The sequence below is a fragment of the Thunnus albacares genome, chromosome 19 (assembly GCF_914725855.1).
Source record: "Thunnus albacares chromosome 19, fThuAlb1.1, whole genome shotgun sequence".
NCBI classification, from domain to species: Eukaryota; Metazoa; Chordata; class Actinopteri; order Scombriformes; family Scombridae; genus Thunnus; species Thunnus albacares.
In genome coordinates this window covers 24,554,102-24,573,587 of record NC_058124.1, presented here as the reverse complement: position 1 = coordinate 24,573,587, position 19,486 = coordinate 24,554,102, and the positions used below count along the sequence as shown (strand labels likewise).

The window sequence follows — 19,486 nt, the reverse complement described above, 5'->3', positions numbered from 1 at the left end:
TGTGTACTCATACTGTAAACTCAGATTAGGGGTACTATAATACAGTGTAATATAATATAATCTAGGTATGATATGATATAATATGTTATAATAATATAATTATTCACAGAACAATAATTAAGTTGAAACCTTAAAGCACATACCTCAAGTATTACTTTAATAAAGGAGTGTTTACATTTTGTATCTGGATTTGTTTTAAATACACAGTGAATGACATCAATGAATTTAATGTTTCATAAGAAGACCTTTATGACATTAACTGTGATTTCAAGGCAATATTCTCATTACATTCACACCTTCTGAGGGCCAGTGCTGTACTGTAGTTTACCTGTGAGACCGACTCAGGTGTTGCAAGACAGGAATACAACATTAACTTATAATGTGTAAAACTATAGGCTAGGTATAAATCATGGGCAATATCACATTTCGGTGTATTTTAAATCTACAGATATTCCAAATCTGTCTAAAAAATGTATTAACACCTTAATAACTGCATGTGTGGAGTCTATGTGACACAAGAGGAGATACTTGAGTATGACCTTCTGCTTCAGACGATGTTGGTCTTTCATTAAGTGTAATGATTCTCACTTAGACTATTAACTGCAGCTTAATGTACCAGCATCATGTAGTAAAGCACAATTTCACAAATATTTATCATATCGCAGTATCTCTTTTAAATATAACTGTATATTTACTGCAGAGCTTAACATACCTCAGATTTTGACATGTCTGTTCACTGCTGATTAATTATTGATTAATGTCAATAAATTATATTAATTGGTATGAAGGCACATTGCATTAAGAGCAGAAAAAACTGGAGAGATATTTTCTTCAAATAATTTGTTCTCATATAATGTAGCATCTCCTATAGTAGGATTAAATGTATAACTAATAGCTATATTATGTTGAAGATATTTACCTCATCATTGAGAGGAAGTATCTGGTTAATATGAATTCATCAGAAAACTATTTTGCAATTATGAGTTCTTTATCTTGTAATCATCACTGACCTAGGCCTGATTTAGTTGGCTTTTGTTCCCTCTTGGTTTGAGGTTTTTTATACTGATGTTATTGAACATTATTCACCAAAGTCACATTTTTGAAATTATTTTATCAGTTTTGTACAGTGTTGTTTTGTTTTTTTCCACCAGACTGACTAAACACAGATCAGATTTTTTTTAAATGTAATTAATCAAATTAAATAATATAATAAAATAACAAAATTTCTACAGATTAAGATATTTTTCATTATTCAAGCAAAATAAGGCAAATTAGAGAAAACACTGATAAATAGTTGTAATTCATATGCTTTGCTCACCATATGTTGTTCCACTTTCAGGAATCTCATAGCAGTGTACAGATATTTATATCAAGATTTAACATTTTGATTAGATTTACACTTGAATGTATATGTAGTCATTATTAACCTTATATAAAATGATGATCAGTAAGTTTAATAAAGCTGTCTTAGTCATTATGGCAAATGTGCCAACAAAAATTGCCTATTAACATATCCAGCATTCATTTATGTTTTGAGTTGTGTTTTTGGCTGTCTGGCCAATGGAAGGTCAATATTCACTCTCCTTTTAGCTTTTGTTTAGTCTCAATCATTCCAAGTATAATATCTGGCTCTTAGGTTGGTAGATGTTCTACTTTCATCACCAGCTCATCATTAACTTTGTGTGTCTGAGGTTTCATGATGGACAAAATATTTAATGTAATTAAATGTCATTATCACAAGTATAGATAAATGCATGATTATAAAAAAATGAACTTAAAAACCCTTAAAACTTCTTTCTCTTACAGTGAAACACTCGCTGAAGTTTCTCGTCACAACGTCCTCTGGAGTCAAAAACTTCCCAGATTATGTGGCTGTTGGGTTGGTTGATGAAGTTCCATGGGCTTACTGTGACAGCGTCATTAACACAGTGGAAGCCAAACAGGACTGGTGACAAAAAATGTTTGAAGATGATCCACAGTACTTGGAGTGGTACACTCATATGTGTTTATTACACCAAAATAAATACAAAGATCACATTGACATATTGAAGCAGCAACTGAACCAAACTGAAGGTAAGTAAAAATACTGTAAAAATGTAAAGTTGTGTTTTTTGTCAAATAGCAAACAGATATAGTTGCATTATAAACACACATGTTTACTTGTTCAAACACATACGCAGTTTACTAAATGTGCATATATTCTTCACTCATATCTCTCCCTCTATTACCAGCCATGTAATGTGAGGGACTCTTTCAAAATGGGTCGTCAATATTAATATTATATATAGATTCCCTGGTAGCTATGTGCTGAATTCACTGAAAAACTGAACAAAAGGGTTCTACATTTGAATCTTGGTGTGTGTGTGTGTGTGTGTGTATGTGTGTGTGTGTGTGCATGTGTGTATGTGTGTGTGCGTGTGTGTGTGTGTGTGTATGCGTGCGTGTGTGCGCATATGTGTGTATGTATGTGTGTGCGTGTGAATGTGTGTGCGTGTGTGCGTGTGTGCATGTGTGTACGTGTGTGTGTACGTGTGTGCGTGCGTGTGTGTGTGTGCGTATGTGTGTGCGTGTGCGTGTGTCTGTGTTTGTGTGTGTGTGTGCGTATGTGTGTCTGTGTTTGTGTGTGTGTGTGTATGCGTGCGTGTGTGTGCATGCCTGTGTGTGTACGTGCGCGCGTGCGCGTGTACGTGCGCGCACGTGTGCGTGTGTGTTTGTGTGTGTGTGTGTGCGTGCATGTGTGTGTGTGAATGTGTGTATGTGTGTGCTTGTGTGTGTGTGTGTGCATGTGTGTGTGTGTGCGTGTGTGCGTATGTGTGTGCGTGTACGTGTGTGGGTGCGTGCGTGTGTGTGTGTGCGTGTGTGCGTCTGTGTGCGCGTGTGTGTGTGTGTGTGTGTGTTGCCCTTCTTGTCATGTTTGGTTTGATCTGGATGCTTAAAAACTGCAGGTCAAGTACGTTTTGGTTGGAAAGTTTGACCCCTTGATGTCAGTTTGTGTATTTCTGTGTGTTGGTCTTGCAATGAAGAGGTGACTCTTCCACATGTTCCTTGACATTTTCTAAATTGCAGCCTCACATAGGCTCCAGCCACCTGTAACCCTCTGTGGGATCTCACTCTGCTCTCTGTCTCTCTCTCAGGTGTCCACATCTTCCAGATGATGGATGGCTGTGAATGGGATGATGAGACTGGAGAGGTTAATGGTTTTGTTCAGTTTGGTTATGATGGAGAAGACTTCATAGCATTTGACCTGAAGACACTGACATGGATCGCTCCAAAACCACAAGCTGTCATCACCAAACACAAGCGAGACAGAGATAGAGCTCTCAATGAAAGGTGGAACTACTACCTCACCCAGTATTTCCCTGAGTTATTGAAGAAGTATTTGGACCTTGGGAAGAGCTCTCTGCTGAGAACAGGTAGAATCACATGACCTGATGTAGTTTCATGGACACAACAATATTTAAATGAATCTTCTGTTTCTAACCTCCCTCCCTCACCCCTCACCATTTATCTCTCCAGAGCTTCCCTCAGTGTTTCTCCTCCAGAAGACTCCCTCCTCTCCAGTCAGCTGCCACGCTACAGGTTTCCACCCTCACAGAGCCATGATGTTCTGGAGAAAAGATGGAGAGGAGCTTCATGAGGACGTGGAACATGGAGAGATTCTCCCCAACCATGATGGATCCTTCCAGATGAGTGTTGACCTGAACCTTTCATCAGTCACACCTGAAGACTGGAGGAGGTACGACTGTGTGTTTCATGTCTCTGGTACAAAGAACGACATCATCACCAAACTGGACAAAGCAGTGATCAGAACCAACTGGGGTAAAACTGGAATACTGACTTTACTATGTTTATTTAATGTATACATGTAATTTGTCATGAACATTTAGAAGATGTTAAACCTGAGCTCTGATTTTACAATTTGAATGAGTTCGAAACAATCTTGACTTTCTGGAGCTGAAGGTTAGTTAATTACAGGGTTAACAAATAAAACTGCTATTCTGTTCATTAAAATAAATATTGTTTCTTACTTGTTACATTATGCACATGACCTACTTAAAATTACTTTAGTGAATGCAACAAAAAACAGTTCAAATCTAGTGGTGTGCCAGCAAATGATTAGGAGCACAGGTCTGTCACAAATCTAACCAAATTAAACATAAAACATAATTTCAGAAAAAAGAAACACAACATGCAAAATGCTAGACCACATTTTTAGTTTACTTGTATTTTATTTATTACACTGTCATGGGATTACTCACAAGACAATCTACTGTTTGTATGTGAAAATAAGATTTATTAAAACAAGTAAGAACAAACTAGAACTGTTGCTGATCTGAGGAAACATGTGACCATGCAGGAGAGAGCAAGAGCTTTCAGGGAGGACAGGGTGATCAACTCAACGATGACAGGATGAAAGACATAAAGAACAAAGCTTTAGTATTACAATAACAAAAACACAAAAGGTGTAATACAACAAAGACAGGGAACAGGTACAACATAGACACAGGATGGACACACAGAGGTCTGAAGCTCTAAGGTGGTTTTCACCTGCAGATGATCATTGTATGAATTATTGTGATGCCAAATTAAACCATCACATCAACATGTCCAGTAACATTAATTTCACCTAGAAAGAGACATCATCTGCTTTTGGCAGTATAATTGAGCTGCTGTACTCATATTAACAACTCTGCACATCCTGGACAATAATAAGTTTCCTTAGTAGAAAATTCTCACAGGATTCCCAAACTGTCTGTGTGTCACGACGGGGAAAGTCTTGTGTTTTAAGGGGATGACAATAAGAAACGTGATCATCAATAATGATGTATGATTATCATACATTATTATAGGTGAAAATACCAAAAATGCATTGGCATGCCCTTGATGCACTGTGAATGTTTTGTTTTGGTTCCTGTTTCTCCCTCAGAGTTCCCTGCTGGTCCTGTTATTGGAGGTGTTGTAGGACTGCTGCTGCTCCTGGCAGTCTGCATCACTGGAGTCTTCATCTGGAGAAGGAGAGATAATGGTGAGAGACAAACATACTTTTACTCATCATGAAGCCATTTTAACAACAAATAACAGTGTAACCTGGCTGATGTTCAGTAACTTGAAAAGCAGAAATCAGTGGAATTAATACAGTGTTTCTATAAAACATTTATTAGTGTTTTCTTTGTTTGCTTTCATAAATTCTGACATTTTAAATTTTGAAATATTGTAATCTCTCATCTGTATTTCAGGATTCAGTCCTGCAAACTGTGAGTATTATGTCAGTTTATCTCTCTCTCTCTCTGTACAAATAAATGCAGTTAATAGTTTGAATTGAATTACTGACATCTTGTTTTTCTTTTATAGCTTCAGACCCATCATCCTTTGAAATTTCTGAGATCAAAGATGCAGCTCTTAACTGATCACAGTGAGTATTTCATCATGTCATCAACACTGTGCAGATACTGTATGAAGAATCTCTCTGTTGCTCCTCCTGAAACTAGCTACAGTATACTGATATAATACTCTCATAAATATACTGAAAGTCTGTCTTTGTTAAAAAACTGTTTTTTCTGATTTGACAGAATTTCTCAGTCAAGTGATCCAGTATCATTGCAGGAAACAGGTGACACTGAGGTTTTAATGTAATACTGATTAATTTTTTTATATTTTGGACTAAAATCAAACATACATATAATATGACCACTAATAAGTCCAGGTTCCTTTCTATTCGTAACTCCGTGAATTCATAGATCAGATTTATGAGTTTCAGGTCGTCAGTGGATGCAGTGAAGAATGATATCTGTGAAGATTATCTGAGAGCTGATAGAAGCATTAATGTTGATGTGAATCCTCCACTGCAGGAGTAACAACATCTGGAGAGAACTGATGCTGCTGTCCAGCTGTTTCCTCAAACCTTTGGTGGAGATGAATCACTGCAGCAGCTACCAGACACCAAAGAGCCACAACGTTACTCCAGTGGGACATCTTTTGTCTTCAGATATCAAATTCATATCAGTTAGTCATGTGATGTACTGTCTTTGATGATGATGAGAGACATGCAGCACTTTAATCTCTGCTTCTAACGCGAGTCAAACCTAAAACTTTAAATGTTCAACTACTCATGCTTTCACTAACAATTAGTTTGACAGTTTCATTTCAGAAACACTAATGAAGATTTTGCACTAGGCCACGATTGAAAAAACTTAGTTTTTGTTCCTCTGTTTGTTTCATTGTGGGGGTGGCTAGGAGGTCCACTAATTGGAAAATCAGCGGCTCATCTCCCAGCTCCTCCAGTCTGCATGTCGATGTGTCCTTGGGCAAGATACTTAACATCAAATTGCTCCTAACACTTTTTAGAGCTTATATTTGTATCTTATACATTTGTCATCTTCACATGTCCTGTATGTGTCGTGTGGCTGATAAATGTTGATGTCATTGTAAGGTTTTTGTTAATGCTCAGATTATTGGTGTTGGAGGATTAATTAAGGTTTCTCTGACACTTAATTAATCTGACAAATGTACTTTATTGCAAAAATGGCTAAATTGATTATACATACACACAAACACGCACACACATCTTATACTTATTGTTATGATTGTTGTTCTTCTGTCTCCCCTCCCCCTTTCCCTCTCTCTTTCTCTCTCTCAAACCAACTGGTCAACGCAGATGGCTGCCCACCAAGAGCCGGGTTAAAGGGGAGTTTTTCCTTACCGCTGTCGCCAAGTGCTTGCTCATGTGGGATTTGTTGGGTCTCTGTAAATGAAAGAGTACGATCTTGACCTGCTCTATGTGAAAAGTGCCTTGAGATGACTTTTGTTGTGATATGGCGCTATATAAATAAAAATTGATTGATTGATTGAATTGACATACACATACCACATATTTTGGTTTGTTGATGAAGAAGTATACTGATCATTGTGACTCAGAGTGTGTCTTTCCCTCTCAGCTGTGAGGTCACCACAGAGAAACAGCTGCCAGAGTGTTTCCACACCAACATAACAAAGAGTTTTCAACAGTTAAAGCAAGATAATTACAAACAGCCTTTTTCCATGAAAGATCAGACCAATACAGTTAAAGTGAAAATTAAACTGTAGGACTAAATAACTTTCCCACTGTGTTATATTTTCAACAGATCAACAATAGGAGACAGTTAAAATTTCTGGACAGGCTAACAGATCAATATTGTCTTATTTCACTAATATCAGTGTTGTGTTGATGTCAGCAGTAACTGTCATTCATGTTGTTCAGAAACTTTTAATGCAGTTGTTGCATCTGTCAGCGAAAACAAACATCTCAGAAAGTCTTGGACTTCACCACTTCCTCTTGAAGTCCCCACAGTCAGGTTAATGATATAAAGTTTAACTCAGCTCAGATGTCAAATGAAGATGAGAAATCATTCATATTACAAAATGTCAAACACACATAAAATGTGCAAATGGTAGGGAGAGAAAAAAAACAAACAAAAAAAACAAAAAACAAACAAAAAAACCATACTTCTATGCACTCAATGCACTCTAATCATTGCCTTGTTGCACTGCCTGTTGGCATCTACGTCCTGTCAGGCCCAAACTTAAGCTTTATGACACTTACTGGTGTTGTTGTCTCCTGACAAGATCCCTGCTTGTGTTGTATCAGTCTCATATGTACGTCGCTTTGGATAAAAGCGTCTGCTAAATGAAAAATGTAAATTTAAATGTAAATGTAAATGGATTTACGTAACATATTACCTAAATAAGTTTGGTAAATTGGATCAATAAAGACATTCACCACAAAAACATCAAAACTACCTAGTGTGAGATGGAGAACATGTCTGGACCAGACAACCTACACCAAACACAGACACACTGAAGGCTTTTCAGTATAAAAACAGAGGCGTCAAGACAAAAACTTACTGACAGAGACAGACAGACATATGATTACATAACTGCAGAAAACTACAACCCCATGATTGTGACACATAAAACATAACTACATAAAAATGATCTTCATAAAAACGTGTTTTTTGTGTGTGTTGGTGTTAGTTGTTAATGATACACCAGTGTGATACACTGGATCAATATCTGCACTGATATTGATCTTATTCAATGCAATGCAACACAATTTTATAAACCTTCTGGAACAATATAATTAAGATTTGTCTGAAAAGTGTAAAGAGTGTCAGTTTTGAACATCTCAACATGTAGTGAAGTTATGTGTAGCTACAGCCTCATGCTATCATACAGAAGAATAGAAGAATGAACCTACTCAGTGAGGTTTCCAGATGTTTAACTGAAATACAGATAGAAGTACTGGTAGTGGATCAGCACTCTGTATCAGCCAATATCCTGAGTTTAGGTATCAGAAATGGCATCAGGAGATTAAAAGTAGGATTACTCCATCAATAGTTATATAAATCACTTGCACCCAAGATCAACACACAAAGAGACAGAACCTGTACAGAGTACCTGGAGGAATGAAAAAAACAGATTGCTCTGATAAATAGATTTAATTTATACTAAACTTGAATATGTCTCTGTATGTCTCTGTCCACTGTTTACAAAATGTTACCAAATCATGAATATTCCACCTATTTTGTTGGTAATGTGACGGCTCCTCTGCTTTGCTTGCTGCTGCTGTGCTCTGTTTGCAGGGGCGGAAACCTGAGGGCAGGCTGATTAGCAGGATGGGACACACCTGGGCCAGATGTGCCTCATGTATATATATAAGCTGGAGAAGCTGCCAGTTCAGTCTCTCTCTGCACTCCTGCATAGTTGTTTTTCCTTTGTTCCACCCTACAACACCCGTACAGCATACACTCACCCATCCACTCCCTACATCACTGATCTTACAGACTCACCCCACCAATGTGTTACTTTGGTTTGTTTTGATTACTTTGTTTTAAATAAAATTACTTTTTAAAATATGGAATACCTGTTTGACTTCCCTTTTTTGCCACAGTCCAGAGCTGTGACTAATCTTTGTGTATTTTAAGTGTGTGTACAGATAGTTTGGCTTTTTATTTGTTGAGGCTTCATGATGAATACCTGAGGTGCAACTCATAAAAAAGCAAAGATTAAAAATAAATACAAAATTTGTATATTTTGAATGTGCAGATAATTTTGTGTGTATGTGATTAACATGCAACGTTTTCTCTTTTATTCTCAGCACATCCATACAATGTTCTTCAAAATATTTGTTTATAATTTTATCTCATGTAAATGTTGCAGCCTGGTTGCCAGAATAAAACGTTGGCATTGTACGTTTCTGCAAACCACAGAAACGTTGAATATCTACGTTTCAACACGTGAAACACGTAGCATGTTAACATTTCAACAAAACGTATCATATCAAAATATCAGCTGACTTTCCCATCAGGAGGAGGAGGGGTCGGTGGATGGATAGTAAGTTTCCTCGACCATCTCGAAACCAACGCCCATTTCCCTTTTCAACCGACAAAGCTGGGTGTTTTTAGTGAGACGTCAGGACAATTGCAGCCGTTTTTATTTTATTTTTTATTTTATTTTAAGCCAAACCATGATCTTTTTCTAACCCCAACCAAGTGGTCTTTGTGCCTAAACCTTACCAGACCTTAACCACAGCGCTGTCACACCATAAAACATCATTATTCAACGGATAGAAATGTTAATATGCTACGTTTTGTAGAAATGTTGATATGATACGTTTTGTTGAAATGTTAATATGTTAAATATTACACGTGTTGAAACGTATATATTCAACGTTTCTGTGGTTGGGTTGCACAGTGTAGATTAGTGATAGTCAGTGGGCTGGAAGCTTTCACGCGTCAGGCGCAATATGATACTGGTGGCCTAGTTTGGTCCCTCCTTTCCACACAACACAGGAAGACGCACAACAACATTAAAACGACTGTTTGTCTACTGCAGTGGTCACTCGGCTCCCAAAAAAGTCATGCCGTGAAGACGATGGAGCTTGTTTTTCTGCTGATCTTCTTTCCTTTCACACTTTCAGGTGAGATTAATTTAAAAAAATGTAAAAGGCGTAACAATTACACACGATTCACTTTCACTTTCATATTGGGCACCTTTACGCAGTTTAGATCAAGCTTTACATGTACCATTTTTGATAAGTTGTCCATTATAAAAGGTTTAATCAATGGTTTAAGCAAAGGACAGGCGCGTAATCGCCGCGGAGGAGAAAGAGGAGGTGGGGGGGGGGGGGGGGGGGGGGTTAACATCTGGCTGTGTGTCAGATTATTTCCTTTGACTTTATTAAATAGTGTCATTGATTGAAATTAACTAAAAGATAAAAGATAACACTGTAACATATTGTTTTAAAATGTGTACTCATACTGTAAACTCAGATTAGTGATACTGTAATGCAGTGTAATATAATATAATCTAGGTATGATCAAATATGTTCTCATATAATGTAGCATCTCCTATAGTAGGACTAAATGTACAGCTATTAGCTATATTCTGTTTAAGATATTTACCTCATTATTTAGAGGAAATATCTCTATTTTTGAATTCATCAGAAACTATTTTGTAATTATGAGGTCTTTATCTTGTAATCATCACTGACCTAGGCCTGATTTAGTTTGCTGTTGTTCCTTCTTGGTTTGAGGTTTTTGATACTGATGTTATTGAACATTGTTCACCAAAGTCACATTTATGAAATTATTTCATCAGGTTTTTATAGTGTTTTGTTTTTTTTCCACCAGACTGACTAAACACAGATAAGATTTCTGTGCTCATATCATAGCAGCTTCCTACTGTACTAATAATTCATATTAATTATTATGATTACATACAAATTTTTAAAAAATGTGATTAATAACATTAGATAATACAATAAAATCACATCATTTCTAAAGATCAAGATATTTTGTCGCTATTCAAGCAAAATAAGGCAAATTAGAGAAAACACTGATAAATAGTTGTAATTCATATGCTTTTCTCATCATATGTTGTTCCACTTTCAGGAATCTCATAGCAGTGTACAGATATTTATATCAAGATTTAACATTTTGATTAGATTTACACTTGAATGTATATGTAGTCATTATTAACCTTATATAAAATGATGATCAGTAAGGCTAATAAAGCTGCCTTAGTCATTATGGCAAATGTGCCAAAAAAAATTGCCTATTAACATATCAAGCATTCATTTGTGTTTTGAGTTGTGTTTTTGGCTGCCTGGCCAATGGAAGGTCAATATTCACTCTCCTTTTAGCTTTTGTTTAGTCTCAATCATTCCAAGTATAATATCTGGCTCTTAGGTTGGTAGATGTTCTACTTTCATCACCAGCTCATCACTAACTTTGTGTGTTTGAGGTTTCATGCTGGGTAAAATATTGAATGTAATTGAATGCAATTGTCATAAATATTATAAAAAAATTGAGCTTAAAAGCCCTTCAAACTTCTTTCTCTTACAGTGAAACACTCGCTGAAGTTTTTCTTCACTGTGTCCTCTGGAGTCAAAAACTTCCCAGATTTTGTGGCTGTTGGGATGGTTGATGAAGTTCCAATGGCTTACTATGACAGCGTCAGTAAGAAAATAGAAAGCAAACAGGACTGGTCACAAAAAGTGTTTGAAGATGATCCACGACTCTTGAAGTTGTACACTGAGGAGTGTTTGACAAGCCAACATAAATACAAAGCTCAAATTGACATTTTGAAGCAGCAACTGAACCAAACTGAAGGTAAGTAAAAGTACTGTAAAAATGCAAAGTTGTGTTTTTTGTCAAATAGCAAACAGATATAGTTCCATTATAAACACACATGTTTACATGTTCAAATACATACACAGTTGGCTAAATGTGCATATATTCTTCCCTCATTTCGTTCCCTCTATTACCGGCCATGTAATGTGAGGGACTCTTTCAAAATGGGTCGTCAATATTAATATTATATATAGTTTCCCTGGTAGCTATGTGATGGGTTCACTGAAAAACTGAGCAAAAGGGTTCTACATTTGAATCTTGGTGTGTGTGTGTGTGTGTGTGTGTGTGTGAGTCTTCTCATGTTTGGTTTCATCTGGATGCTTAAAAAGTTCAGTTTAGGTAAGTTTTGGTTGGAAAGTTTGACCCCTTGATGTCAGTTTGTGTATTTCTGTGTGTTGGTCTTGCAATGAAGAGGTGACCCTTCCACATGTTCCTCGACCTCTAACATGTAGGCTCACATAGGCTCCAGCCACCTGTAACCCCCTGTGGGATCTCACTCTGCACTCTGTCTCTCTCTCAGGTGTTCACATCTTCCAGAGGATGTGCGGCTGTGAATGGGATGATGAGACTGGAGAGGTTTATGGGTTTGTTCAGTTTGGTTATGATGGAGAAAACTTCATAGCATTTGACCTGAAGACACAGACATGGATCGCTCCAAAACAACAAGCTGTCATCACCAAACACAGGCGAGACAAAGAGAGAGCCAACAATGAAAGGTGGAACGACTTCCTCACCCAGCAATGCCCTCAGATAGCGAAGAGATATTTGGACCTTGGGAAGAGCTCTCTGCTGAGAACAGGTGGAATCACATGACTTAATGTAGTTTCATGGACACAATATTAAAATCCCTCTTCTCTTTCTAACATCTATCCCTTGTCCTGCGCCATCTCCCCTTTGTCTCTCCAGAGCTTCCCTCAGTGTCTCTCCTCCAGAAGACTCCCTCCTCTCCAGTCAGCTGCCACGCTACAGGTTTCTACCCTCACAGAGCCATGATGTTCTGGAGGAAAGATGGAGAGGAGCTTCATGAGGACGTGGAACACGGAGAGATCCTCCCCAACCATGATGGATCCTTCCAGATGAGTGTTGACCTGAACCTTTCATCAGTCACACCTGAAGACTGGAGGAGGTACGAATGTGTGTTTCATCTCTCTGGTGCCAAGAACGACATCGTCACCAAACTGGACAAAGCAGTGATCAGGACTAACTGGGGTAAGACTGGAATACTGACTTTACAATGTTCATTGAATGTATACATGTAATTTGCCATGAACATTTAGAAGATGTTAAACCTGAGCTCTGACTTTACAATTTAAATGAGTTTGAAACAATCTTGACTTTCTGGAGCTGAAGGTTAGTTAAGTACAGGGTTAACAAACAAAACTGCTGTTCTGCTCATTCAAATAAATATTGTTTCTTACTTGTTACATTATGCACATGACCTACTTAAATACCTTAAGTGGATGCAATAAAAGGCAGTTCAAAATTAGTGGTGTGCCAGCAAATGATTAGGAGCACAGGTCTGTCACAAATCTAACCAAATTAAATTTCAGAAAAAAGAAACACAATATGCAAAATGCTAGACCACATTTTTAGTTTATTTGTATTTTATTTATTGCACTGTCATGGGATTACTCACAAGACAATCTACTGTTTGTATGTGAAAATCAGATTTATTAAACAGTAAGAACAAAATGGAACTGTTGTTTCTCCTTCAGAGTTCCCTGCTGGTCCTGTTATTGGAGGTGTTGTAGGACTGCTGCTGCTCCTGGCAGTCTGCATCACTGGAGTCTTCATCTGGAGAAGGAGAGATAATGGTGAGAGACAAACATACTTTTACTCATCATCAAGCCATTTTAACTACAAATAACAGTGTAACCTGGCTGATGTTCAGTAACTTGATCTCCAACTGAAGTTACTCTTGCCTTTCAAAATAAAAGCAGAAATCAGTGGAATTAATACAGTGTTTCTATAAAACATTTATTAGTGTTTTATTTGTTTGCTTTCATAAATTCTGACATTTTACACTTTGAAATATTGTAATCTCTCATCTGTATTTCAGGATTCAGGCCTGCAAACTGTGAGTATTCTGTCAGTTTATCTCTCTCTCTATGCATTTTATAGTTTAAATTACTGACACTTTGTTTTTCTTTTATAGCTCCAGACTCGTCATCTTCTGATCCATCTTCAGTCAGAGATGCAGCTCTTAACTGATCACAGTGAGTATTTCATCATGTCATCAACACTGTGCAGATACTGTATGAAGAATCTGTCTGTTGCTCCTCCTGAAACTAGCAACAGTATACTGATATAATACTTTCATAAATATACTGAAAGTCTGTCTTTGTTAAAAAGACTGATTTGGCAGAATTTCTCAGTCAAGTTTATATTTTGGACTAAAATCAAACATACATATAATATGACCACTAATAAGTCCAGGTTCCTTTCTATTCATAACTATGTGAATTCATAGATCAGATTTATGAGTTTCAGGTCGTCAGTGGATGCAGTGAAGAATGATATCTGTGAAGATTATCTGAGAGCTGATAGAAGCATTAATGTTGATGTGAATCCTCCACTGCAGGAGTAACAACATCTGGAGAGAACTGATGCTGCTGTCCAGCTGTTTCCTCAAACCTTTGGTGGAGATGAATCACTGCAGCAGCTACCAGACACCAAAGAGCCACAACGTTACTCCAGTGGGGCATCTTTTGTCTTCAGATATCAAATTCATATCACTTAGTCATGTGATGTACTGTCTTTGATGATGATAGGCATTATGTCAACTAATGGGAGACACGATGATACTCAGGACTTTAACCTCTGCTTCTAACGTGAGTCAAACCTAAAACTTTAAATGTTCAACTACTCATTCTTTCACTAACAATTAGTTTGACAGTTTCATTTCAGAAACACTAATTAAGATTCTGCAGTAGACGACGGTTGAAAAAACACGATTTTTGTTCCGCTGTTTGTTTAATTGTGGGAGTGGTTGTGGCTCAGGAGGTAGGGCAGGTCATCCACTAATTGGAAAATCGGCGGTTCAATTCCCGGCTCCTCCAGTCCACATGTTGATGTGTCCTTAGGGAAGATACTTAACCCTAAATTGCTCCTGATGGCTGTGCCATCAGTATGTGAATGTGTATGAATGATTCGATTTCCTCTGATGGTATTTTTCCTTGTATAGTAGCCCCTGTACCATTCAGTGTATGAATGTGTGTGAATGTCATTTGTAGTGTAAAAGTGCTTTGAGTGGTCAGAAGACTAGAAAGGTGCTATACAAGTACAGTCCATTTACCATTCCCATGGTTTAAACACTACATACCCACTTTAACCAAAGTATAAATATCTGTGACTTATGTCTTAGTCTTAAGACACACATCGCTCCTCCACTCCAAGTAACAGCTGTTACTCTTTTTACACATAAATTTATAAATGTTTCCACAGTTTCACACAACATAAATACATTTTTGAATATTTAAATACTGAAACTTGCATATTAAAGCACGAACACTTTTTAGAGATTATATTTGTATCTTATACATTTGTCATCTTCACATGTCCTGTATTTGTTATGTGGCTGATAAATGTTGATGTCATTGTAAGGTTTTTGTTAATGCTCAGATTATTGGTGTTGGAGGATTAATCAAGGTTTCTCTGACACCTAATTAATCTGACAGATGTACTTTATTACAAAAATGGCTACATTGATTTTATATAAATGAACTTTTACATATAAATGAATATCTGTTACTTTCAAGCCTTTGCCAACAAGTTCACACAATGCTGACTGAGAATTGTTACCACCAAATAAATCTCTCTGTATTTCACAGTCAACAGAGTTTTCAAATCTCATGTCAGGTGCAACATTCCCACTCTGGCCGTTTTAATTGTTTGGCTCTTCCAGAGGTTGTGATGCTCGAAACAATTTATTCACCATTTTACAACTGCAACAGTAGGTTATGGCCAGTGGTGTACTGGCATACTGGGACTGTGGACCATTAAAACATATCCGTTTTTACCGGCCCTCTCTGTGTGTCTGTCATCCAGGTTTCACATGAGAGTGTGCTGCATGTCTGTGTCAGGCAGTCACAGCCAAGTGCCTCCCTTTACTCTCACTGCCAGAAGGGGGAGTCAGAAGTCCCGCACTCAAGTTTTAATGATTCATTATAAATTGTTAATCAGTCATCTTTTCGCTGGTGAAATGTAAAACATGATTGTTAGGGGGGGTCACAGTCCTCCGATGTGTCACATACAGAAGGTGACATAAGGTCAAATGTAAATTAGAAATTTTTTTTTTAATTTGTTTATGTTTTTTACTTGGTGAACTTAATTTTATCTAAAGGGTTTGCTACATTTTCTTGTGTCATTTTTGTTCAATTTGTTCAGTTATTAAATAAAAGTCTCCTGAAAACCTGCTTAAGCTTCATCCTACCAGCATATTAAACATACAAGGACTACCAACTGGTAGAATAAACTGCTGTAAGAAACAACCATCATAGCAAAATGTTTACTTATTTCTTCTCAAAAAAGATTAGTTACATATGTAAGTAATGTCATCTGAAAAAAAAACAGATTATTATTATTTTAGGAAAGTTACAGTTGATTTGCATACTGTGTAAAATGAAAATTTAGGGTCATCAGGACATGAAGAAATCTGTGTCTGCTGCATCTGTGTGATACTTTAAATTAGGACCCATGACAAACATGAACTCAATAAGTATTTCCATTTATTAAAACTGCATAGGTGGAAATGAGTGCTTTTGACTGAAGACCCCAATACATTGATATTTTTAAAACAGAAACAGATAATGATATGAAATCATTAGATTGAAAAGATTAGATTCAAATTGATTGATAAAGTCATGAAAAACTGGAATAATAGAATAAAACGCCTGTGAGATATGACAAGAAGTACACCTCTGGGGTCTGTGGGTACCCCAGTCAGTAAGATTAGGGTTAAGAGGTCTTCCTGTTACATCATACCTGTGTTTACCTCAAATGTTCAGATGTGTAGGCTTAAAGGTTTTGTACCAAGTTTTGGGAAACACTCTAGTGAAGCTTGTCCCTGATACCTAGAAAGCATGAGCTTACTTTTTAAAATTTTATCAGTTGTCAAAATGTGTGAGGATAAAAGAAAAGTTTACACTACTACTACAAAAAAAGGAGTACGCTGGACCTGAAGTGTAGAGTGTTGTGTTTCCCTATATCACCACTAGAGAGCAACATAACTCTGAAATGTCTCAGCTGTACAAAGCATGCTCTTACTTTTTAAAATACTATCAGTTGTCAAAATGTAAGAGGTTAAAGAAAAAGAAAAAGTTTACACTACTACAAAAACAAACACAAACTTGCCACACATTTTGGTTTATTTCAGAATGAGTACAATGACTCTTGTGACTCAGAGTGTGTCTTTCCCTATATCACCACTAGAGAGCAACATAACTCTGAAATGTCTCAGCTGTGAGGTCACCACAGAGAAACAGCTGTCAGAGCATTTACACACCTCCAACATAACAAAGGGTTTCCTGATATAAAGTTTTCAACAGTTAAAGCAAGATTCTTACAAACAGCCTGTTTCCATGAAAGATCAGACCAATACAGTTACAGTGAAAACTAAAATTAAAATGTAAGACTAAATAACTTTCCCACTGTGTTACTGAAGATTTAAGAACTTGCAAATTATCATCAGACAAATTTAAAAAAAATCTTTATTTTCAACAGATCTACAGTAGGAGACAGTTAAAATTTCTGAACAGGCTAATAGATAGATTAATATTGTCTTCTTTCACTAATATCAGTGTTGTGTTGATGTCAGCAGAAACTGTCATTCATGTCGTTCAGAAACTTTTAATGCAGTTGTTGCATCTGTCAGTGAAAACAAACATCTCAGACAGTCTTGGACTTCACCACTTCCTCTTGAAGTCCCCACAGTCAGGTTAATGATATAAAGTTTAACTCAGCTCAGATGTCAAATGGAGATGAAAAATCATTCATATTACAAAATGTGAAACACACATAAAATGTGCTAATGGTAGGGAGAGAAAAAAACAAACAAAAAAAACAAAAAACAAAAAAAAAACAAACAAAAAAAACAAACAAAAAAACCATACTTCTATGCACTCAATGCACTCTAATCATTGCCTTGTTGCACTGCCTGTTGGCATCTACGTCCTGTCAGGCCCAAACTTAAGCTTTATGGCACTTACTGGTGTTGTTGTCTCCTGACTAGATCCCTGCTTGTGTTGTATCAGTCTCATATGTACGTCGCTTTAGATAAAAGCATCTGCTAAATGAAAAATGTAAATTTAAATGTAAATGTAAATGGATTTACGTAACATATTACCTAAATAAGTTTGGTAAATTGGATCAATAAAGACATTCATCACAAAAACATCAAAACTACCTAGTGTGAGATGGAGAACATGTCTGGACCAGACAACCTACACCAAACACAGACTAACTGAAGGCTTTTCAGTATAAAAACAGAGGCGTCAAGACAAAAACTTACTGACAGAGACAGACAGACATATAATTACATTACTGCAGAAAACTACAACCCCATGATTGTGACACATAAAACATAACTACATAAAAATGATCATCATACAACATGTTTTTTGTGTGTGTTGGTGTTAGTTGTTAGTGATACACCAGTGTGATACACTGGATCAATATCTGCACTGATATTGATCTTATTCAATGCAATGCAACACAATTTTATAAACCTTCTGGAACAATATAATTAAGATTTGTCTGAAAAGTGTAAAGAGTGTCAGTTTTGGACATCTCAACATGTAGTGAAGTTATGTGTAGCTACAGCCTCATGTTATCATACAGAAGAATAGAAGAATGAACCTACTCAGTGAGGTTTCCAGATGTTTAACTGAAATACAGATAGAAGTACTGGTAGTGGATCAGCACTCTGTATCAGCCAATATCCTGAGTTTAGGTATCAGAAATGGCATCAGGAGATTAAAAGTAGGATTACTCCATCAATAGTTATATAAATCACTTGCACCCAAGATCAACACACAAAGAGACAGAACCTGTACAGAGTACCTGGAGGAATGAAAAAAACAGATTGCTCTGATAAATAGATTTAATTTATACTAAACTTGAATATGTCTCTGTATGTCTCTGTCCTCTGTTTACAAAATGTTACCAAATCATGAATATTCCACCTATTTTGTTGGTAATGTGACGGCTCCTCTGCTTTGCTTGCTGCTGCTGTGCTCTGTTTGCAGGGGTGGAAACCTGAGGGCAGGCTGATTAACATGATGGGACACACCTGGGCCAGATGTGCCTCATGTATATATATAAGCTGGAGAAGCTGCCAGTTGAGTCTCTCTCTGCACTCCTGCATAGTTGTTTTTCCTTTGTTCCACCCTACAACACCCGTACAGCATACACTCACTCATCCACTCCCTACATCATTGATCTTACAGACTCACCCCACCAATGTGTTACTTTGGTTTGTTTTGATTACTTTATTTTAAATAAAATTACTTTTTTAAATATGGAATACCTGTTTGACTTCCCTTTTTTGCCACAGTCCAGAGCTGTGACTACACTTTGTGTATTTTAAGTGTGTGTACAGATAGTTTGGCTTTTTATTTGTTGAGGCTTCATGATGAATACGTGAGGTGCAACTCATAAAAAAGCAAAGATTAAAAATAAATACAAAATTTGTATATTTTGAATGTGCAGATAATTTTGTGTGTATGTGATTAACATGCAACGTTTTTTCTCTTTTATTCTCAGCACATCCATACAATGTTCTTCAAAATATTTGTTTATAATTTTATCTCATGTAAATG

The 19,486-nt window shown here is 36.8% G+C and overlaps 1 protein-coding gene and 1 pseudogene across 1 annotated transcript in view; both read left to right on the top strand.

Moving 5' to 3' along the window:
* LOC122969385 overlaps nt 1-8,896 on the top strand; it is a 32,067-nt pseudogene extending 23,171 nt beyond the window's left edge.
* Nucleotides 8,897-9,814: 918 nt separating this feature from the next.
* Nucleotides 9,815-19,486, top strand: part of LOC122969366 — a 147,931-nt gene continuing 138,259 nt past the window's right edge. The window contains exons 1-2 of the mRNA XM_044334977.1: nt 9,815-9,955; nt 11,382-11,648. Coding sequence (XP_044190912.1) covers nt 9,910-9,955; nt 11,382-11,648 — 313 coding nt within the window. The 5' untranslated portion in view covers nt 9,815-9,909. The remainder of the gene's footprint in view (nt 9,956-11,381; nt 11,649-19,486) is intronic.